This window comes from Cebus imitator, unplaced genomic scaffold, assembly GCF_001604975.1.
Source record: "Cebus imitator isolate Cc_AM_T3 unplaced genomic scaffold, Cebus_imitator-1.0 Scaffold59, whole genome shotgun sequence".
NCBI classification, from domain to species: Eukaryota; Metazoa; Chordata; class Mammalia; order Primates; family Cebidae; genus Cebus; species Cebus imitator.
The window spans coordinates 5,774,980-5,797,882 of record NW_016107374.1 but is presented as its reverse complement, the minus strand read 5'-3'; the positions used below and the strand labels follow the sequence as shown (position 1 = coordinate 5,797,882).

General features: G+C 49.6%; 1 protein-coding gene across 2 annotated transcripts; it reads left to right on the top strand.

The window, feature by feature from the left end:
* Positions 1-1,766: 1,766 nt before the first annotated feature.
* On the top strand, positions 1,767-22,903 carry HRK (harakiri, BCL2 interacting protein). 2 transcript variants are annotated; one of them, XM_037738915.1, is made up of 3 exons: positions 1,767-2,215; positions 3,638-3,799; positions 21,697-22,903. In XM_037738915.1, the coding sequence occupies exon 1, from the start codon at positions 1,884-1,886 to the stop codon at positions 2,157-2,159; it is 276 nt and encodes a 91-aa protein (XP_037594843.1). In that variant the 5' UTR covers positions 1,767-1,883; the 3' UTR covers positions 2,160-2,215; positions 3,638-3,799; positions 21,697-22,903. The 2 variants fall into 2 exon arrangements, with proteins under 2 accessions (XP_037594843.1, XP_017385022.1); XM_017529533.2 differs by lacking the exon at positions 3,638-3,799.

Sequence of the window (22,903 nt, the reverse complement as noted above, 5' to 3'; positions counted from 1 at the left end):
TCAATTTAAATCCAAAGGGCTTTTTAAATAGACACTGTGTCTTCATTCTTGGAACGCTACACCCGGGCAATGGATCAGGTCCCCTCTGCAGAGACTAGGGGGGGATTAAGGAGGTGAGTCCCAGGAGAATGGGAAGCAGTTCTGGCCAGAAGCAAAGGGAACCAAGGTTCATCGAGGGCCCACCGCGTGCCAGGTGCTTGGCACACATTTCTCTCATTTAATCTCTGCCCCACTCCTGGGGTGGAGGTATTATTATTCCCAGATTACAGGGGGCAGTATAAAACCGTGGTTAAGAGCTTAGAGCCTGCGGCATACTGCCCTAATTCACATGCAGGTTTCATTCTTAGCTACTCTGTGAGTTTAGGCAAGGGGCCTTATCTACCTATACCTCAGCTTCCTCATCTTTGAAATATTATAGTAATTGCACGTAGAATTGTTGGGAGATTTACATTTACGCAGCAGAGGCAAGGGCGCCCAAAGCCTACGGATGCCAGACATGGAAGTCTTGGCCATTAAGAAGCCTAGAAGAATTGGAGCCAGGTGAGGGAAAGGGTCACCAGGATCACATGGAGGTGTGGGCCTTGAGTCCTGACTTTGTTATCATTTCACCGCGCTGCAGGCCAAAGCAGATGTTTCTCCTCCTGATCAATTCAGACCAAAACTAAGTTCACAGGCTTGAAGAATCGTGGTTATACTCTGCAGTGGGAAGGAAAGAATGGAAGCTCCCTCAGCAGCTTCCAGACTCCCACCTTAGAGCCACCTCTGGACTCATCCCGATCGTCTGAATCCCCAAGTTGCCTGAATCCCAGTGGATTTAAGATCGCAGGTTTCATTCTCCCCCAAAGAATCCTGAGAGCCGCCCCGCCCATCTGAACCTTCACTGGCTGTGACAACAACTCCAGACTCTCCAGTCTGGAGGTGCACAGGATCGGATGTGGGATTGGAAAAGGAGGAATTAAAGTCCCCCGCGCCCCTCCTCTCGCTGACCCCTTAGGATCTCTACTGCGCATAAATCGGGATCGTCGCAGAAAACTGTAACCCCATCAGGAAAATAATGTTCACAAAGAAAGCAGACAAGAAGTTTCCCTTTAGAAAGGCCCTTGCGAGGGTCTTTGGGGTGCAGGTGCTGGGCGGCGAGGAAGCCTCTGTCCGCGCCCCACGCGAGCTCAGGACCGACCCCTCCAACCTCCCACCGCGCCTACGTCAGGGTTTCCAGCGGGGCGCTGGGGACACGTTAGGGTCAGGCTGAAAGCCTACAGGTGCCAAGTCAGACCTGAAACGAGGCAAGTTAGGTGTAATCTGGCCCTTCCACAAGACTTTGAATCCACCCACCTCCCCCAAACAAAACAACAGCCTCGGAATATTTTTGAATCAGGCAGCCGAATTCAGTATCAGCTTCATCCAAAACGGCAAACAAGGCTGCTTCCCTCGCCAAATCGGAACTCGAGCTGAATTCAGGAAAAGGGGAAAGAGAACAACCTTCCCTCACCTCTGCGGGGGTCCCCCGAGACCCTCAAAGCCCGGGACCTCCGCCGCGGGGCGCCTTCTCGCATCGCCCCGCGCCGCGCTCCCCGTCTCCCAAACCGCGCGCCCCCTCGCTGCCGGCGCCGCTAGGGTTAAAAGTTACCTCTCGGTTTCTTCTGCCTGCAGCCCCCCCCACCCCCGGGGGCCGGATGATGTAACCCCCCTCCCCGCCCCCCTCCACCATGTGACACTTTAATTAATAATAGCGCCGTCAGCACAACAAACGCACAACACAAGGAGAAACTTGGTGTCCAGGGGAGGCCCCCGGCGGCTGGAGCGCGGCGGCAGCGGGCGCAGAGGCCGGAGGGAGAGGAGGCGAGGGGCGGCCTGAGCGCGGGGCGGGAGCGAGGCCAGCGGTCATGTGCCCGTGCCCCCTGCACCGCGGCCGCGGCCCCCCGGCCGTTTGCGCCTGCAGCGCGGGTCGCCTGGGGCTGCGCTCGTCCGCCGCGCAGCTCACCGCCGCCCGGCTCAAGGCGCTCGGCGACGAGCTGCACCAGCGCACCATGTGGCGGCGCCGCGCGCGGAGCCGGAGGGCGCCGGCGCCCAGCGCGCTCCCCACCTACTGGCCCTGGCTGTGCGCGGCCGCGCAGGTGGCGGCGCTGGCGGCCTGGCTGCTCGGCAGGCGGAACTTGTAGGAACGCGGGGCTTCTTGGTGGGGCCGGAGCCGAGACCCAGCCGGAGCGAGCAACAGGTACGCGAGCCAGCAAGCGAGAGCCAGGGCGCGGCAGCTGGGCACTGGAGGCGCTGGGCTGGCCCGGGAGCGGGAGAGTGGCAAGTTTGGCTTTCTTCTCTTCCCTTCTCCTTCTTCCTCTGTTCTCTTCTCTTGCAAGCACCTCCGGCCAGCTCTTCTACCCAGCCCCCGTCTTTCCTTCCAAGTGTCAGGTCCACCGTTTCTGCCCCCATCTCTTCGAGTCCTTAAGCGCATTTTGCTACTTACTCCCTTAGAGCTCGGTGGCTTGCGGAGGACTTCAGCCTCCATAATCCCCACCAGCCCCACAAATAAACACACAATGCAAGTAAAAAGTGTGCTTGCTATGAGAATGTAGTTGTAAGCTACGCCAAATACTTATAATCTGTCGCAGTTTCAAGAAAGGTTCCCTGTCTCCTTCAAGCCTCTTGCCGTTCCTGAGTCCCCACCGTCTCCCTCACCTTTGCTCCCACCTCTTCTCCCTAAGTGTCACTTCTCCAATCTCTGATCTCCATTCTCTGCCACCCCAATAGCATCTCGAGACTTCGTCGTCCTTGTTTCTGGCTGGCTCAATCTTCAACCCCAAACCCCGCGCATTTGCAAATTTCCTCTGTCCTGCCAACTTCGCTCCTTCACCAGTGAGGTGTCCTGTTTAAGGAGTTTGGCCTCCTTCTCCCCAGACGGTTGTAGCTGCGATGGGAAGGAGATGCCCTCGGAGTGGGCTGGAATAGGAGGCTTTTGGGGAAACTCCAATGGGAAGCCTTAAGGAAGGAACATTTACTGAGCTCCTTCTGGGTGCTGGGCACTGTTTAGGGAGGTAATGTTTTGAGAGCTTAGGACTGGACATGGGTATTGAGCGCCTAGTGTGGTTGGTATCAGTGGGAGGGAGGTTCTAGGCTCTTGGGGTGGGGAAATTATTGTGCCCTAGCTGTGCGTCTGGCACTGTGCTAGGCGCTTTGAGGAAGCACACAATGTAAGTAAGCATCGCCTTACTACTCTGGATCCTGGAGTAGCGCGGAGCGCTGCAGAGAATGAAGGTGGAGAGAATCAAACTGAGTCCACCATAGATGGGTCCAGGGCCGGAAGGTGAAGATCGAAGGTGATATAGCCAGCTGCCCTTGGGTCCACGCCGCCTAGCCCTGCCGCGCGCCGCAGACACCCTGGGAAGCTGGAGCGGCGCCTGAAGGCGAGGCCCTGTCGTCTGCGCCCGCGGGGAAAGGCGGCAGCCGGAGCGTGGGGGGTGGCAGCGCCCAGGGAGCTGCGGGGGTGCGCGGGGTGTGAGCCGGGACCGCAGGCGACAGATGTCGCGTGGGCCCGCGCAGCCTGAGCGCTGGCGAAAAGAAGTGAGCGCTTCGGGGCGCACTCCGCTGGGCTCCCGGGCGCCGGGGGTCCCATCCACTTCTCTCCGCCTTCTTCCTCCTCCAGTTGGAGAAGCCAGGGGCTCCCGCGACTGAATGGGGCCAGGCTGAGGCTGCCCAATCCCGGGAACTGGAAGAACACTTCGGATGATCTCGGGGAGCAGAAAAAGGAAGTTGAGCGACAGACGCGAAGCCCAAAGAGTGGAATTTGGGAAGAGGCAGAAAAAAAGTGGGTGAAGAGGGAGAGAAAAACCAGGCGACGAGGTGGGGAGGGACAAGAAGTTTGGGGAGGGTGGAGAAAAAGAGAAACTGCCTGGAGAGCAAGTTGCAAGGCAATTGAAAAGTGAATTAGAAGGCAAGAGAGGAAGGGAGTAAAATCAAATAGAAATGGGGAGAGGGCTAGGACACGGTTTTCTTTAGTTCTGTTGTCCAGGAGATTGGAAAAGCGCTCCCCTCCTGGGACCTGGCGTGCGAGATGTCAGGTGCCCCTCCCGGGAGGCGGAGGACTCCAGGCCGGAGCCTGTCTGAGTGTTCCCGTTTGCCAGTGTGTGAGTGTCAGGGATGTGAACCCGCCCGGGTCCCGAAAGAGGAGTCTGCGGGAGGGGCGGGCAGAGCGCGCCGCTCTGCGCTGGAGCGCAGGGGAGGAGTTGGGGGACTGGGGCCTGCGCTGCAGGGGAAGGCGGCGGCGAGGGGTTTCGCTGTTTTGCAGCGATGTCGAGGGGCAGCACCAGGTAATTCTCGCTGCGGAGTTTATCTCCCCCGCCTCCCTCGGCTTCTACCTCAGAGTTACTTCCGAGCTGCGTCCTGACTCTGAGACACCGTCTTCCCACACCTGTGGGTTCTTCTACCTGCCGTGTCCCGCCCGCGCGTCCCCAGCAGCCACAACCTCCAAGGTTCTGCAGGCTCTGGTGCCCTGACCTCAGGATGCCCCGCACGGCTTCCCTCCAGCGCCGCCCCTCATACCGTCGGGACACCCGTAGAATTGCTCACCGCCCGCCTTCTGCGCTCCCAGCCCGGGTTCCCCGTGCTGGAGCTCCCTTCACTGGCCGGGAACAGGTTCTCTCCCTGCAGCCTACATCTGATCTCAGAATACCAGCGGCTCCGGCCTTTCTCATGCTTTTAGTTCAATTTGAGGAAGCCCATTTTTTCCCAGCTCTGGTCAATTAAGTAGAAGGGACAGAAAATTCACTGGAGGAAGACAATTTGTTGCGTTCTATACTGGATATGGAGTGCTCTCCACTTTCCCTACTCTAATGGAGAAAGGGGAATGTTCACAGCTGTACCTTAGGTGTATGAGGGAGGCCTATGCCAGCCGTATAGGGTGGGAACCACCACTTTCAATTCTCATAGGTTTCAAGCGTGTGCTCAGCTATATGCAGGATCAATATTTCCAACACACAGGCCAGGCAGGGTGGCTCACACCTGTAATCCCAGCACTTTGGGAGGCCGAGGCAGGGAGATCACCTGAGGTCAGGAGTTTGAGACCAGCATGGCCAGTATGGTGAAACCCCATCTCTACTAAAAATAAAAAAGTTAGCTGGGCATGGTGGTGCACACCTGTAATCTCAGCTACCCGGGAGGCTGAGGCAGGAGAATCTCTTCAACCTGGGAGGCAGAGGTTGCAGTGATTCAAGAAGTGAGTGGAGAAGAGCTGAGATCTCACCACTGCACTCCAGCCGGGGTGACAGAGTGAGACTCCAACTCAATAATAATAATAATTGTATGTATGTATGTGTATACGTATATATGTATATATATTTTCAGCATAACTGTTTTGAGCCTCTCCTGCGAGCCATCAATACTTTTCTCAGAAGTCATTTAAAAGAAAATAACAAGCAGCAACAAACACCCAAGACTCAGTTTTCCCATATGTAAAATGGGGATAATAATAGTACTTAATGCGTAGGCACGTTATTAAGAGGGTTAAATGAATTCATACACAGAAAGCTCTAGAACAGTGGATATACATATGAGCCATCATGATTATTACTGTGCATTTACTGTCATTCTTTCCCAAGGTAGTCAACATTTTCCCTTTATTTTTGCTGGAAATTCCACACCACTCCTGCCTGCCCTCCTGGGAAACCAGTGCCAGGAGGGTCAGGAGAGAATAACAGTTAAGAGACTCTTTAATGCCCAGCCACTTGCTGACAGCGTGGCCTTGAGAAAGAACCATTACCTCTCTGCACCTTTGTCTGTAAACTGGAGCTGTTTCCAGGGTTATTGGGAGAATGATAAGAGAACATTCATCTAAAGTGTCCAGTACAGGCTGGGTGCAGTGGCTCAATCCTGTAATCCCAGCACTTTGGGAGGCCAAGGTGGGCGGATCACTTGAGGCCAGGAGTTCAAGACCAGCTTGGGCAACATGGTGAAACCTCATCTGTACAAACAATAAATAAATAAATACAAAAATTAGCTGGTCATGGTGGTGTGCACCTGTAGTCCCAGCTACTCAGGAGGCTGAGGTGGGAGGATCACTTGAGTCCCAGAGGCAGAGGTTGCAGTGAGCTGAGATCGCACCACTGTACTCCAGCCTAGGGGACAGCAAGACCCTGTCTCAAAAAAAAAAAAAAAAAAAAGTGTCCAGTGCAGTGTCTGTCTCTTAACTTCACTCAACAGAGGATGTCATAAAATAGTCAGAGCCATTCTTTTTATTTCAAAGGGGAAGCCAAGGCAGAGAGCGCCCACCTAAGTGATCCCCAATGGAATTAGAGTTTCCGTCTTTGAGGGCACACAGCCCCCCTCACCCCATGACTTGCAGGGGAAGAGGAGATAGGGGCAGTAAGCAGACAGGGTGGTGCACAGTGAATTCCTGCATAAGTGAAATTCCCTTTCTTCCAGAGCCCCAGGGGAAGCTCCTCTGAGGCTGGGGAGGCCGGGAGGAGGTGGGTATGATTTAACCAGTCAATACTCAAAGATACAGGGGAGAGGGAACAAAAGACGCTTTATGGTGAGCATTGGCTGGCGGAGGCATGGGAGGGAGGGAGAATCGTGCCTAGGGAGGGGGCAGGGAGGGAGAGAGAATGGAGCCGAGGAATCTGCCTGGGAGTTGGGGCCAGGGCTGGGTAGAATCCTGCTTTGAGAGCAGGGGAAGGGGAGATAGGGGGACTCCGCAGGCCCATAAGGCGACGTGGTCAGTGGCAAGGAAGATAATGGGCCAGCGGGAGCCTGCTTTAATGAATTAATGACGGCCTGGACAGCCAGCCAGACATGCTAACTGGTTCTTGGCAGGTACTTTGGGGATTAAGTGGTTAAACCTGGAGGCGCATCCCGAAGGCCTCCCTCCCAGCCCGCAGCACCCCTGCCAGAATTACTTTTAGAGCTTGAAAGCTTGGCCTTCTGCTTGGCAAGGGAGCCTGGGGAGGACAGCTGTTGGGGAGGAACCCCCCGGGAAGGGGCCAGATGTGCAGAACCAGGCAGCCTTCCTGCCACATGGTCCCTGTCTGGAGTCATCCGCTCGCCTAGTGAGAGGCCAGAGTACAAGTGACTGAGCTGTGGATGGAAAAGAGCCACGCCCGGGGATAATGAAATACACCCCCAGATGTGGGCTGGCTGCATTTGGCAATCACAAGTCTAGTTTTTCTGAAAAGTCAGCCTTTTAGATCTATGTTTGGCAGATACGGAGAGTTGGGTGGGGGCTTTTGTTTCTTTGGTGGTCCTCCCTAGTGTCCCTGTGATAGGATTTCACAGGAATAGAAAGCTAACCCCACAGTGTCCCTAGCCCCTGGCGACTTGCTTGTCACATAGTAGGTGCACAATAACTGTGCTGTATTACATGAATCAGAAACTATGCAACATTGGCCGGGTATGCTGGCTCACACCTGAAATCCCGGCACTTTGAGAGGCTGAGGCCGGTGGATCACTTGAGGTCAGGAGTTCGAGACCAGCCTGGCCAACGTGGTAAAACCCTGTTTCCACTAAAAATACAAAAAGTTAGCCAGGCATGAAGGTGTGCACCTGTAGTCCCAGCTACTCTGGAGGCTGAGGCAGGAGAACTGCATGAACCCAGGAGGTGGAGGTTGCAGTGAGCTGACATTGTGTCCTTGTATTCCAGCCTGGGCCACAGAATGAGTGAGACTCCAGTCACAAAAAAAATTTTAAAAAGAAACTATGCAACATCATCGCTGTTGTTTCCCAAATTCAGATTCTTCCACTTAATCAACTGCTAATTATTGAGTACCTTCTATATATAGGGCACTGTGGATATGGGAAGGACCAAGACGTGGAATTCCCTGCTTTCATGGAGCCCACATTTTATTGGGAGGAGACAGATAATAAGTAAATATTGTTTTTGTTACTGCTTCTGTGTAACAAATTACTCCAAAACTACTAAGTTTTGCTTAAAACAACTAGAGCCACCCTCTGTCTCTGGGAGGGAGTGGTTCCAGGAGCCCACCTTGGATCCCAAAATCCCAGGATGCCAAGTCCTTGATATAAAATTGTGTAGTATTTGCATATAACACCTACACACTGTGTGCTTTAAATAATCTCTAGATTGCTTATAATACCCAATACCATGTACATGCTATGTAAATAAGTATACTGTATTGTTTTTATATGTATTTTTAAAAATCGTGTTATTTTTTAATTTTATTTTTTCCAGTATTGGTTGAATCCGTGGATGTGGAACCCATCTATATGGAAGGCTGACATATTTGACCATGCTTACACATTCTGTAGGTTAGGAATTTGGTCAGAGCATGGTGGGGGTGACTTGTCTCTGCTCCAGGATGGCTGGGGGCTGGAGTCATGGGTAGGGAGGCAACCTGATTTACATGTCTGGCTGTTAATACTGGGAGTCAGCTGGGGCTGTCAATTGGAGCAGCCAAACTCTGCCCCTTCATGTGGCTTGGGCTTCCTCACAGCATAGCAGCCGGATTCTCACACAGTGACTGGGAGCTCCAAAAGCAAGTGTCCCAAGAAATCAGGGGGAAGCTGCTTTGCTTTTTCTGACCCAGCTTCTGAAGTCACTTTGATTAGAAGCAAGTCACAAGCTGATGCAGATTCAAGGTGGGGCAGAATTAGAGTTCACCTCATGAGCGAGTGGTGGGGTTCTGGAATAGCATGTGGAATGGGAGATATTATAGTGGCCACCTTTGGATTACGCAATCGAACGCAGAGATAGTTTCAGAAAGTGCTCAGGGCTCTGAAGCACAAATACACAAAGGTAACCCAATAGAGAGTTCCCCAGGGAATCCTCACCTGTGGTGATGAGGGAAGGAAGGCCACTTTGAAGAGGAACCAGGGGAATATCGGATCTGAATGACACAAAGGAGCCAGTTATATGCAAGACATGCAAGAAAGGTGTTTTGGGAAGACAGAGAGCAAATCCAGTGGCATGGAGGAGAGACTTTGCATAGCACATTTCAGAAAAGAAAAACAAGTAGCTTGGTGCCAGGGCTGGGTGCCCAGGTGCAAGGATGCAGAGATGAACGAGTCCCAGTCACAGCCCTCAGGTGCCCCCAGACTCAGAGACATGAGACCCAGGCTGTGCCCCTGCCCTCACCTCCTAGTAGAAGTAAACCAATTCACCTCCTGCCAAGGTCTGAGAGGTCCAGATCCCTGAACCAGCTCACACATGCCCACCCCCCTCGGTGCCAGGAGAACATTGTGGACATCCATTGGGTTTCCATCACCCTTAAACTCTCACCATTCAACTCAGCACTGGCTCCCCTCTTCCTTTCCTGTTCTAAACTGGTGCCTCTGCTGTTGAGTGGGGGATTTCTGATTTAGCCCACATCAATAAGATGCATCCTTTTATGACTGCTGGATGGCCAGGCAAGGGAAAGCTCCTTCCTCTTCCTGTGAAGAGTCAACGGGCTTATCCAAGATGGCTGCTTTCCCCACTGAACCTTTGCTCCATGGGCTGGACACTTGGGCAGGGCGGAATTTAATTGCTCTGGGAAACTTGATATAATATTCCTTAAAAAAAAAAAAAGTAGCTAGATGTGGTGGCTCATGCCTGTAATCCCAGCACTTGGGGAGGCTGAGGTGGGAAAATTACTTAAGCCCAGGAACTCAAGACCAGCCTGGGCAACATAGTGAGACCCCAGCTCTACAAAAAATAAGAAGTTAGCAAGGTATGGTGGTCCGCGCCTGCCTTATCAACTACTTGGGAGGCTGAGGTGGGAGGATTGCTTGAGTCCAGGAGACTGAGGCCGTAGTGAGCTGTAATCGTGCTGCTGCACTCCAGGCTGGGCAACAGCGTGAGACCCTGTCTCAGAAAAACAAGTAAATTTTTCTTGATGACAAAAAATATTGCAAGTTCATTGGCAACTATTTGGAAAATATTGTAGTCTTGCCTCTGGAGAAAGGAGGTTCAGCTTTGAGAGAAGGCCTGAGTAGCAAAAGTAGCAGTACTTTCAGACAGCTTGTAAGTCTCTCTGTCTTTCCATTGCATTAGATTTGACCCTTTTGTGATGTGATTTCTCTTCCTTTCTTCCTTCCCTCTCTCTCTTTCCCTTCCTTCTTTCTTTCCTTCCTTTCTCTCTCTATCTTTCTTTCATCCTTCCTTCCTTTCTTTCTTTCCATTTCTCCCTCCCCTCCCTCCTTTCCTTCCTTCCTTCCCTCCCTCTCTCTCCTTCTTTTTTTCTGTCATTTCTCCTTCCTTCCTTCCTCTCCCTCCCTCCCTTTTTCCTTCCCTCCTTCCTTCCCTCCTTCCTTCCTTCCTTCCTTCCTTCCTTCCCTCCTTCTTCCTGACTCTCTCTCTCTCTCCCTCTCTCTCTTCCCCCCCCACTTTGTTTTTTTGAGACAGGGTCTTACTCTGTCACCGAGGCTGAAGTGCAGTGGCAGGATCATAGCTCACTGGAGCCTCGACCTCCTGGGCTCAAGTGACTCTCTCACCTCAGCCTCCCAAGTAGCTGGGACTACAGGCGCATGAGCTCCTGAGCTCAAGACCTCCTGCCCTGGCCTCCCAAAGTGTCGGGATTATAGGTGTGCACCACCATGCCTGGCTGGATTGTACTTTAACACATGGAATCACTCTAAACATATTATCTGTAACCTGACTTTTTCCATAGATCATAGGCATTTGTTCAACCTTTGAATGAGACACTTCTTAGAATTTGGTTAGTATTTCTAATTTATCTGGTTAGTGCATCATTTACATTCCCCATCCACTGTGGTTGGGCACTGAGACTGNCCTGGCTGGATTGTACTTTAACACATGGAATCACTCTAAACATATTATCTGTAACCTGACTTTTTCCATAGATCATAGGCATTTGTTCAACCTTTCTATGAGACACTTCTTAGAATTTGGTTAGTATTTCTAATTTATCTGGTTAGTGCATCATTTACATTCCCCATCCACTGTGGTTGGGCACTGAGACTGTTTCCATCATGGCGAAGGAACAATGAAGGATCACTTGAGCCCAGGAGTTCGAAGCTGCAGTGAGCTAAATGACACACTGTACTCCAACCTGGACAGACAACAGAGACCTCCCATCTCAAAGAAAAAAAAAAGAACTAATTAAAAAATTTTTTTTAATGTTCACAGGTGAGAAGATTGCTTGAAGCCAGGAGTTCCATACCTGGGCAACAAAGTGAGACCCAATCTTTACTAAAAAAAAGAACAATTAGCCAAGTGTGATGGCTTGCATCTGTAGTCCCGCTACTCAGGAGGCTGAGGTGGGAGGATCACTTGAACCCAGGTAGATTGAGGCTGCAGTGAGCTGTGATCATGCCACTGCACTCCAGCCTGGGCAACAGAGCAAGACCGCATCTCAAAAATAGAAATAAAAAGTAATAATAATATTTTTTTGGCCAGGCATGGTGACTCATGCCTGTAATCCTAGCACTTTGGGAGGCCGAGGCAGGCGGATCATTTGAGGTCAGGAGTTGGAGACCAGTCTGACCAACATGGTAAAACTCCATCTCTACTAAAAATAGGAAAAAATTAGCCTGATGTGGTGGTACTTGCCTGCAGTCCTAGCTACTTGGAGGCTGAGGCAAGAGAATCGCTTGAATCTGGGAGGTAGAGGTTGCAGTGAGCTGAGGTTGTGCCACTGCACTTCAGCCTGGGTGACAGAGAGAAACTCTGTATCAAAAAAGAAAAAGTTTTTAATGTTCTCAAATGGAACTTTGATATCAAAACATATTTAGCATTTTTTTGGCTGGGTGCAGTGGCTCACACCTGCAATCCCAGCACTTTAGGTGGGTCGGGAGAGGTAGGTCAGTAGTTCAAGACCAACATGCTAACATGGCAAGACCCTGCCGCTACTAAAAAAAAAAAATACAAAAATATAAAAATTAGCTGGGGGTGGTGGCACATGCCTGTAATCCCAGATACTTGGGAGACTGAGGCATGAGAATCGCTTGAGGAGGCTAAGGATGCAGTGAGCCCAGATCACGCCATTGCACTCCAGCTTGAGCGACAGAGTGAGACTCTGTCTTAAATACAAACAAAAAAAAAAAAACATACTTAGTGTTCTTTTATTATGAAGGTTGTCTAGAGCATAAAATCATATGATCAAGATCTGCAAACACTGCTATTGGCTCCCATGTCTCATTCATGCCATTGGCCTTTATTTATTCATTTATTTGAGACAGGGTCTCTCTGTTGCCCAGGCTGGGGTGCAGTGGCGCAATCACAGCTCACTGCAGCCTCGACCTGGGCTCAAGCCATCCTCCCACCTCAGCCTCTCCAGTAGCTGGGACTACTGGTGTGTGCCACTAATTTTTAATTTTTTTTAAAAGACGCAGTCTCACTCTGTTGCCCAGTCTGGTCTGGTACTCCTGGGCTCAAGCAATCTTTCTGGCTTGGCGTTCCAAAGTGATGAGATTCCACTGCGCCCAGCCCATGTCACTGGCCTTTATATGTCAAGTGTCTATTGGCTCTTGAGCTGGCTGTGACTGGCCTCAGCTGAATCTCTGTTGCCTTGCTGTAGACTGTTCTTCATGGGCCACACCTCTGGCCAGTGTGGGGGTGCAGATGAGGCCTAGCATGCCTGTCCCCACTTCAGGGAAAGGTTCCATGTCTCAGCAATGTCACTATATGGAAAGCTTCTCCACCTGCCTATCAGTACCTATCATCCTGGGGGCAGGAATCATGTTCATCTAATATTCTTGGACCTAGCGCGCGGTACTTAATAAACCTTGTAAAATGCTAACATACTGATGCTAGTGATACTAAGACAAAGTGGCTTGCATGGGTGGAGAGGGAGGTCTTCCAGGAATGGAGATGTGTCAGAGTCACTGGAATGGATTCAAGAAGAGGTATCATTTTCTTTTCTTTCTTTTCTTTTTTTTTTTTTTTTAAGATAGAGTCTTGCTCTGTTGCCCCGGCTGGAGTGCAGTGGTGTGATCTTGGCTCACTGTAACCTCTGCTTCACGGGTTCAAGTGATTCTCCTGCCTCAGCCTCCCAAGTAGCTGGGATTACAAGGTGCCCGCCACCATGCCTAGCTCATTTATGTATTTTTAGTAGAGAAGGGGTTTCACCATGTTGGCCAGGCTGGTGCTCAGCCTTCTGACCTCAAGTGATCTAGAGCTGTCTGCCTTGGCCTCCAAGAGTGCTGGGATTACAGATGTGAGCCACCGTGCCCGGCCGAGGTACCATTTTCAAAGACAGTTCAGACTTAGAATATTCGAGATTGTTGGCAGACCAAAAAGCCTAAGGTTTGATTCAGAAAATGTAACCCTGGTAACTGTTTAATCTTATTCACCAATACTTTATGCTGAGCCAGGGAAGCTTCATGGAAAGTGACATGAATTTTGGAGTCAGGTCGACTTTCAGATAACTTTCTCCATCTCCCATTTGCCGGTTGTGTGACCTTAGGCCGATCCCATTACCTTGGGAGCCTCATTTTCCTCATCTATAAACTGGGAATAATAATAGCATCTGCACTGGAGGAGCACTGTATATAAAGTGGCCGGCACAGATTCAGCCCCCATATGTGTGAGTGTCTGGAAGAACCAATTCTGTTTTATATCTCTAATGAGCTCGTAGCATGAAGGAAGCCTGCTGTAATCTACTCCAGTGTGTACAAGGCATGTCACTGATGTTCAGAAAATGGTGAATGACAGTCTATGATATGTGTTGTTCTTATTTGGTATAAAATTGAGTCCATAGGCTGGGTGCAGGGGCTCATACCCAAAATACAAAAATTAGCCAGGCATTGTGGCGCACACCTGTAGTCCCAGCTACTTGGGGGAAGCTGAGGCAGGAGGATTGCTTGAGCCCAGGAAGTCAAGTCTGCAGTGAGCTGTGATGGTGCCACTGCACTCCAGCCTGGGCAACAGAGCAAGACCCTGTCTTTAAAAAAAAATAAATAAAAAGAAGAAGTTTATTCCATGGGCCCATCTTTATGGTATGGGTGGGACCTCTCAGAACTTTTCTGATCCATTTGCTTAAAGCAGTTGCTAATCCTGCCTTCCCCAATCTGTGATTCACCAAGAGCCCACTTAGGCCATTCTGAGAGGGCTGGGAGAACCACTACATCAGGGCTTGAACCCGGGAGGCACAGGTTGCGGTGAACCAGCCCGGGCAACACTGGCCTTCAGGTCCCAGAAAGATGCAAACCGCCATGCCTATTTTGCCCATTGCTGTATCCTAGCACCCGGGCCTGGTGGCATTCACTAACTGCTGAATAAATGAATGAATGAATGAGTGAATAAATTTAGGGGAGACCTCAGGAAATTTGTGAACACCCAGTAATTAAGCTAATAGCATTGGCTGATTTCACCCTCTTCTTCTACTTCCCCCTACTTGGGACAGAAAACACAGTTTGGATCCAACTCTCAAAAGATCCATGAGCCGAAAAGGTCTCTGCTCTGGAAACCTAGCCAGAGCTAGACAGGACACTAGAGACAGCTAACCCATCTTCCTCATTGTACAGATGGAGAGCCTGAGGCCCAGAGATAGCTGCTGAGGGTTCTGATGAGGCGAGCTTAAACGCCAGGTGATTGTAGGAGTGTCTGAGTGTCTCAGGCAGGGGTGAAAATGGGTGGTCTCCTAGCTAAATTTGGCTTGCAGTTGAGTTCTGTTTGACCTTCTTGGTTTGCCCCCAACGCTTAAAAGTCAGGCATTTTAGCCAGGCATGGTGGCATGTGCCTGCAATGCCTACTATTCAGGAAGCTGGGGCAGGAGGATCGCTTGAGCCCAGCAGTTCGAGACCAGTCTGGGCAACAAGGTGAGATCCCATCTAAAAAAAAAAAAAAAAAAAAAAAAAAAAAAATCAATCATTTTCAGGTAGAAGCCTGTATTTCCAGTTTTTCTTGAAAAATGGAAAGATCTAACAATGTGTTCTAACACATGTATCCCCATGTGGCAGACACAGGCTGGAGATGAGTGTCAGAAACCCCTTTAGAAAGGACAAAAACACTCCAGTGTCCCCAGCCCCTCCTAGGTACCTTTACTGGGTCCACTGCATTTCAGTTCGTGACCCCTGATTTCAGGGAGCCCCCCATGCACTTCCCTTGATGCACAGACACCCACACACATATCCTATTTTAAATACATGAGGTCATACTGTTCATGCTGTTTTGTAACCTGCTTTTTCCTCACTAAAAATAGGTGGTTGAGATCTACCGCCAACACATAAAGGTTTTCATCATCCTTCTTGACGGCTGCATGATGTTCTGTTGCCTGGATGAACCAGGATTTCCTTATAAGGTCACTTCCTTGGGGACATTTACATTGTTTCCTGTTTTCTGGTAGGGTAACCAAGGTTGTTAGAAACTTTTTTTTTTTTGAGGCTGAGTTTCATTCTTGTTGCCCAGGCTGGAGTGCAATGATGCAATCTTGGCTCACCGCAACCTCTGCCTCCCGGGTTCAAGCGATTCTCGTCCTTCAGCCTCCTGAGTAGCTGGGATTACAGGCACCCGCCACCACGCCCAGCTAATTTTTGTATTTTTGGTAGAGACAGTGTTTCGCCATATTGGCCAGGCTGGTCTCTAACCCCTGACTTCAGGTGATACGCCTGCCTCGGCCTCCCAAAGTGCTGGCATTACAGGGTGTGAGCCACCATGCCCAGGTGGAACTCTTGTTTTGTTTTAAAAACAGGGTCATGCTCTGTCACCCAGGCTGATATGCAGTGGCATGATCATAGCCCACTGTAACTTCAAACTCCTGAGCTTATGTGGTCTTCCGACCTCAGACTCTTGAGTAGCTGGGACTACAGGCGTGCACCACCACACTTGGCTAATTAAAAATTGTTTGTGGCCCAGCGCAGTGGCTCATGCCTGTAATCCCAGCGCTTTGGGAGGCCAAGGCGGGTGGATCACCTGAGGTCAGGAGTTAGAGACCAGCCTGGCCAACATGGTGAAGCCCCGTCACTACTAAAAATACAAAAAATTAGCCAGGCATGGTGGTGCATGCCTGTAATCTCAGCTACTCAGGAGGCTGAGGCAGGAGAATGGCTTGAACCCGGGAGGCGGAGGTTGTCGTAAGCCAAGATTGTGCCATTGCCCTCCAGCCTGGGCAATAATTGCAAAAATCCATCTCAAAAACAAAATTGTGTGTGTGCAGATGGAGTCTCATTATGTTGCCCAGGCTGGAATGGAACTCCTGGGCTCAAGTGACCCTCCCATTTTGGCCTCCCAAAGTGCTGGGATTACAGGTGTGAACCACCATGCCCGGCAGGGGACATTCATATTTGGACAACTTTGCAAACAAAAAGTGAACTTCCTGAAAGTGAAATTGTTAGGTCGAAGAATGTGCATAGTATAACATGTGGGACATGGGACATGAGCAACATTATAGGCCACAATTTGCTTTAAGAAAGATCTTTGTGTGTGCGTGTGTGCGTGCATGTGTGTGTGCGCGTACATGCGTGTGTGCGCGCGCACGTGTGCATGCATGTGTGTGTGTGTGCGCCTGTGCGCGCTCTTGTGTGTGTGTGTGTGGATTCTGTGCTGAGCTACTTCCCAGCTCTCGCTGCTTACCCTTCTGAAAGTCAAGTGAGTTGGGCTTCCAAGGCCCTCCTGCCATAACTTCCTAGTGGGTAGGAGCTCTGAGTTCTCAGGTCTCTCTCCGTAGACTTTAGGCCATCAGTATCTAGTAGCTGATAGCACTGATGACTATTCACTGATAGAAGAGGGCTGGGCTAAGGAGAGCCAATACTTCTTCCAGAGGCTGCCAAATGGCCTCCTCCTTCCTCGCACACTGCAACCTAGCTGTCTTTTCAGCTTCCTTTCCAGTCCCCCGAGTGCCCAGCTTCCTAACTGGCCAACACGAACTATACAGAAGGAGATTTAAGGGATAACATGGACCACAGCAACTTTCTTTTCAAGAAGATTCTGCATGGAAAGCTGCTCTTCCAAGACTTTGTTTTGTTTTGCTTGTTTGTTGGTTTGTTTGTTTTAGAGACAGGGTCTTGCTATATTGCCCAGGCTGGTCTCAAACTCCTGGGCTCAAGCAATCCTCCTGCCTCAGCCACCTGAGTAGCTGGGAAGCTGGGACTAGGGGCACATGCCACCATGCCCAGCCTTTCTTTCAAGTCTTAAGCACTAGGACTACTGGTACCATCCGAACTCCTTGGTCAAAATCAACCTGCTGAAACCAAAGACTGAAGATCCGAGAATCTGCCAACTTTTTTTTGAGATGGAGTCTCACTCTGTGTCGTAGGCTAGAGTGCAGTGGTGCGACCTCAGTTCACTGCAACCTCTGCCTCCTGGGTTTAAGCGATTCTCCTGCCACAGCCCCCCAGGTAACTGGGATTACACCTGGCTAATTACACCTGCACCTGGCTAATTTTTTTATTTTTAGAAGAGACGGGGTTTCACCATGTTGGCCAAGCTGGTCTCGAACTCCTGACCTCAAGTGTTCCACCTGCCTTGGCTTCCCAAGGTGCTGGGATTACAGACGTGAGCCACCGCACCCAGCCTGTCATCATTATTCATTTGTCACTTACTTAGTCTCACTCAACAGATAATGAATTGAGCACCTACTATGTGCCAGGCATTGTGCTGGGCTCTGGGGACATAATAAAAAAGAGACATGGCATGTACAAATGCACAGAAAATACTCTGGGAGGCTACACAACTGACTGCCTCTGGGAAGCAGAGGGGGGCTTAGGGGTTAGGTTGAAGGGGACTTTTCTTTTATTTGTATATTCTCTGCTGTTTGAATTTGTAACTTCTCACTTGTGCAAACAGCAGGAACAAAACAGGCATTTTAAAATATTTTATTTATTTATTTATTATTTGAGACAGGGTCTCGCTCTGTTGCCCAGGATGGAAATGCAGTGGCATGATCTCAGCTCACTGCAATCTCCACTTCCTGGGTTCAAGAGATTCTTGTACCTCAGCCTCCTGAGGCTGGATTACAGGTGTGCACCACCAGGCCTGGCTAATTTTTGTATTTTTAGTAGAGATGAGGTTTTGCCATGTTGCCTAGGCTGGTTTTGAACTTCTGGCCTCCTTGGCTTCCCAAAGTGCTGGAATTACAGGCAAGAGCCACCAAGCCCTGCCAAGGTATTTTTTTTTTTTAATTCAAAATTTGGGCCTCTTAGTAGGGAATCCAACAGTCCTAATTCTTTGCTGACATCAGAAAAAGGGAATCAGCCTCTTGCCCATCTAATGCTGCAGTGGCATTCATGGTTCTCAGCTTTCACTTTCCGTGCCCAAAGCAGCACAGCATCACTACAGCCCAGGGAGGCAGGACCTTAGGGTTCAGGTTCTCCCTCTCTGCCCACCTACCCCCTCCACGAGGTGGATGAAGAATGGAAACAGGGACACGTTTTTCAAAGGTATTTCATGAACGTCTCCAGCCGCGAGCTTTAGCTGTGAGTTAGCATCTGAGAACATTCTTCATGAACCAAGTTTGAAGGAACACATCCCAAGGGCGGGGCAGTGGCTCACAAGGGTTGATGGACTTGATGTTTTAAAAATAGTTTTAAATTGCACAATTACTACTTGCTGTTTGTAAAAGAAAAAAAATCCTATGTATAAAAAATATATCCCACTGCTGCCTCAAATTCCTGGACTTATGCAATCCTCTCTCCTCAGCCTCCCAAAGTGCTGGGATTACAGGCATGAGCCATAGCACCTGACCTCAATTCCTACAGCTTTCTGATACAGTTCCCTGCTCATCATGCTTCGCTGTTTGAGACATGCTTATCACTGTCCTTGGGCTGGTGTAGCCCCTTTCCCCACCTAAGCTACGCTTCCTTTTTCCAAATATGGAAAAAATGTGTGTGTGTGTGTGTGTGTGTGTGTGTGTGTGTGTGTGTGTGTGTGTGTTCAAGGCCTCGATCAAATCCTGGGTCCACTCTGAAGCTTCCCTGGTGATTGTAACCCCATCCTGACTTCTGGGCCATCAGTTCACTTCCAGACATTGGTCATTTACAGTACTGGCCTCTGGCATGGCGTATCTTTCCAATAAGCCTGGAGGCAAATTTGAAGCAGGCACCTGGCCTTGTCTCGTGCAGATAACCATGCTTAGCATGAAGTTCACGCACTCAGTAACATAGTAGGTACTTACTAAGTGTTGCTTTCTCTCCTTCCGTCTCACCTGTGCTGAAGGCAGCATAATTATTTTAGGCTGATGCCGCAGGGCTACACTGACTTGCATTCTGTAAATTTATGGCTAGACACCAATGGTGATGTTTAGGGGTTACACGAGCTGGTTTCATAAACTCAATTCAGTGTATTTATCCATTGAGTTGATTGATGACTCTAATTCCATATTCTATGAAAATATATGCTACACAACAGTGCAGAACTCCTACTGTGTTTGTGCCCTCATGAGATAGAAGGGGAATGGACCTGGCATGGTGGCTCATGCCTGTAATCCTAGCACTTTGGGAGGCCAAGGTGGGAGGATGGCTTGAGGCCAGCCTGGGCAATGTAGCAAGACCCTGTCTCTAAAATAAATAAAAATAAAAAATTAGCCAGATGTGGTGGTGCGTACCTGTAGTCCCAGCTAGAGGCTGTGGTGGGCAGATCGCTTGAGCTCAGGAGGTTGGGGCTGCAGTGAGCTATGATGGCGTGGTGGCAGAGTGAAACCCGGTTTCTTAAAAAAAAAAAAAAAAGCAAAAGGTCTGAAGTCACTGATTTGGGTCCTTGTGACTGTCAGCTGACATAGACTGGGGTCCATGTGTTTGTGACTCATCTCTTTCATGCAGTCAGATGTATCTGTTAAGGGCCAAGGAAGAGGCAGAGAGTATTTCTAGACTCAGTAATCAGAGAATTTAAGAAAGGTTCAGTGGCAAAGGCGTGGGCAGGGTTTTGGAAACCAGCGAGAATGAATGCAGTACCCCAGGCTTGGCCATAGAGAGGGGCTGTTATCATCCTGGCCTGGTGCCAGAGAAAGGAATGGTACCTGGAGTCCCTAGGAGGGTGTCACTGTACCAGAGTCCAGGCAGGGCTGTGGCCAACCTCTGACTAGGGGGAGGGGAGCTGGGAACAGACACCCAATCTTACTTTCCCATGAGTGCCTCCTGTTGGTCAAACCCAGAAGGAAGCCAGAAGTCAAGGGTACCAGCTGGTACAGTTCATGCAAGTCAACGTCTCAGACTTTTTCAAACCCAGAAGTCATAAAGTGCTCTTCCTCCCACTTTCTCTCCTATATCACTTGGTGTGTATTACTCACGTGGTCATTCTTATGCCACCTGCTTCAGAGTCACGTGTGAAATGTTCTTATCTCCCCCGCTAATTTATAGCTATAAAATCTACCGTTTTAAGGCTGGGCACAGTGGCTAACGCCTGTAATCCCAGCACTTTGAGAGCACAAGTGGATCACCTGCAGTCAGGAGTTCGAGACCAGTCTGGTCAACATGGTGAAGCCCAGTCTCTGCTAAAAATACAAAAATTAGCCAGGCATGGTGGTGTGTACCTGTAGTCTCAACTACTTGGGAGGCTGAGGCAGGAGAGTCGCTTGAACCCAGGAGGTGGAGGTTGCAGTGAGCTGAGATCACACCACTGCACTCCAGCCTGGGCAACAGAACAAGACCTTGCCTCAAAAACAAATAAACAAAAAAACAGCTACCCTTTTAAGGTGTACAAGTCAGTGATGATGTGTATATTCATAGAGTTGTGCAGCCATCTTCACAGTCAACTTTGGAATATTTTTGTTTCCCTAAAAGAAACCCTGTGCCCATGAGCAGTCACTTCCCTATTCCTTCCATCCGCCCCAGCCCTAGGCAACTCCAATTCTCCTTTCTGTCCCAGAAGATCTGCCTATTGTGGACATTTCATAAAAACGGAATCACACAATATGTGTCCTTTTGTCTCTGGCTTGACTTAGCATGATGTCTTCAAGTATCAATACTTCATTCCTTTTTTTATGGCTGAATAATAGTCCATTGTATGGATAGACCACATTTTGTTTATTCATTGGTTGATGGATATTTGGGTTGTTTCCATATTTTGCTATTATGGGTAATTCTGCCATAAGTATTTGTGCACACATGTTGTGCCTTCTGTTTCAGATGCTCTTGGATATGGGCTGGTTTTTCTGCCCTGCCTGGGATGCCTCATTTTCTTATCCTGGTTAGTTTCCTGGCACTCTTCAGTAGCAGCAGCCTGCCGCTCTTGCTAAGGAGTCTTCTCTGTCACCCTTACGAGCTGCCTGCCCTGGGCTTCCATAGATCACGTTTTCCCGGATTGCATATGCTCTTTACATGGGACTATCATTATCCGTTTCTTCCCATCTCCCTGTTGGCTCTGAGCCCCTCAAGGGCAAGAATTACATCACTGAATCTGTAGCCTCTAGTGTGGCACTTGGCATATTTGGGAATGAATGAATGAACGAACAAATGAAAGAGAACAGAGACTGCCCTACAACTCTCTTTTGAATCTGGGTCTATGAAATGAATAGAGGAAGATCCTGTCCTGAATTTAGAGAAGCAAAAAGGTCGTGTGGCTCTAGATTCTTCTTTTTAAAAAAAATCTCCAAAGATGCCTATGTAAATATCTAGGTCTAAAAGCAGAGAGGGGAGTGTGTGTGCGTGCACAAATGTCTATTTGGGGAAGGCTGCTACATAGACAGAGACTCTGGTAAGGGGAGGAGTGCCAGGATTAGCTTTTGAGGCATCCTTCCTCCAAAACCAGAGCTTTGCATCCAGCCGCTCTCCCCTCCCCCACCCTCCCGACATCCGGGGCTGACTGTGCAGAGGTCCACTGCACTGACGTCACCCCTTAGCAGCTGTCCGCACTGACCAAAATGCCAATCTTTATTTCTGCAGGTTGGTGAAAACCCTGTGTCCTTGGAGAAAGCTGGTTCCCGTTTTCCAGAGGGGAAGCCCAGAGCTTGAAAGGCCGCGGTTGGCACTTCGAGAAGGAAGTGGAGAGTAAAGACAGCGCGTGGAGCGATCGTGGAAACACAGAATGGGACTGGGGAAGCCCTTTGGAAATCCAGCTGCAGAAACAGACACCCCAATGCTATTTACATACAGCTCTCTCTATATATATATAAAAAGAAAATATGAATATTACGTATCAGTGCATGCCTTGTTGAGGACGTGGTCGCCTTCCTTTTCTGCACCTTGCAAAGTGAACTTTGATATTCTGTAATGTCTGGGGCGCCAGAAGAGAGATGCCTGCTGTGTACTTAGAAACTATTTGCAAAGACTGGTGGGAATTAGCCCCAGCGTCGGCCAACTCCCTGGGGATAGATGCTGGCGGAATGAGAGGTAACAGTGCAAAAGGCATGATAGAAAGAAAAAAAAAGTGAGGACTTGGGGCCAGTTGTGTAGGAGCAGTCTGGGATGCCTCCATTTCTTGACACGTCCTAGCCTCTCCCTCTGTACTGTCCTAGGTCAATCGTTAGATCCCACTGTCGTGTCAAGAGAAATGGGATTTTTGTGTCTCTGGTGCTTCACTTAAAATTTTGCTGGTGCTAAGTGCGTTCCTGCTGGTGCTGCTGTGGTGTTTTGTTGACAGACCTGGAAGAGCAGGGGACAAGAGAGATTTCTATTTTGCTGTTTCAGATTTTTTTTTTTTTTAAGGGACAAGTTGCAAAAGAACTACTTGAGAGTCTCTTCTCTTTCTCTATGTGGAGACGAATATCCAGAGGTGGTTTGGAGCAAATCTTGGGGTCTAGGAGGGAGGGTGGTGTTTAGAGGCTTGCTGGTTATGAGGCGGAAAGCTGACCTCATGCATGACTTGGCTGCTGTCTCCCCTACCCCCACAAAAGTGTCCTCGGAGTTCAGCCCACAGCCTCCTCCACTCCCCAAGGGGGTTTCAGGGCTTAGGTTTTATGGATTAAAGAGCCAAGAAATGGCTACATTCTGGTCAAAGATGATTTATAACCAGGGGACGTTGGGAGAGGGAGCAGGCCATTGAAATGAAATGCACCAGCATCTCACTGATTGACAGAGGTCTGATTTTTTTCCCCCAAGGATAAGCTACTATTTTCAGAAGTTTCTAGAAGGGCTAAAAAAAAAAAAAGAT

Coding starts and splice junctions, on each gene's coding strand:
- HRK (XM_017529533.2), top strand. CDS start 1,884: ATGTGCCCGTGCCCCCTGCACCGCGGCCGCGGCCCCCCGGCCGTTTGC.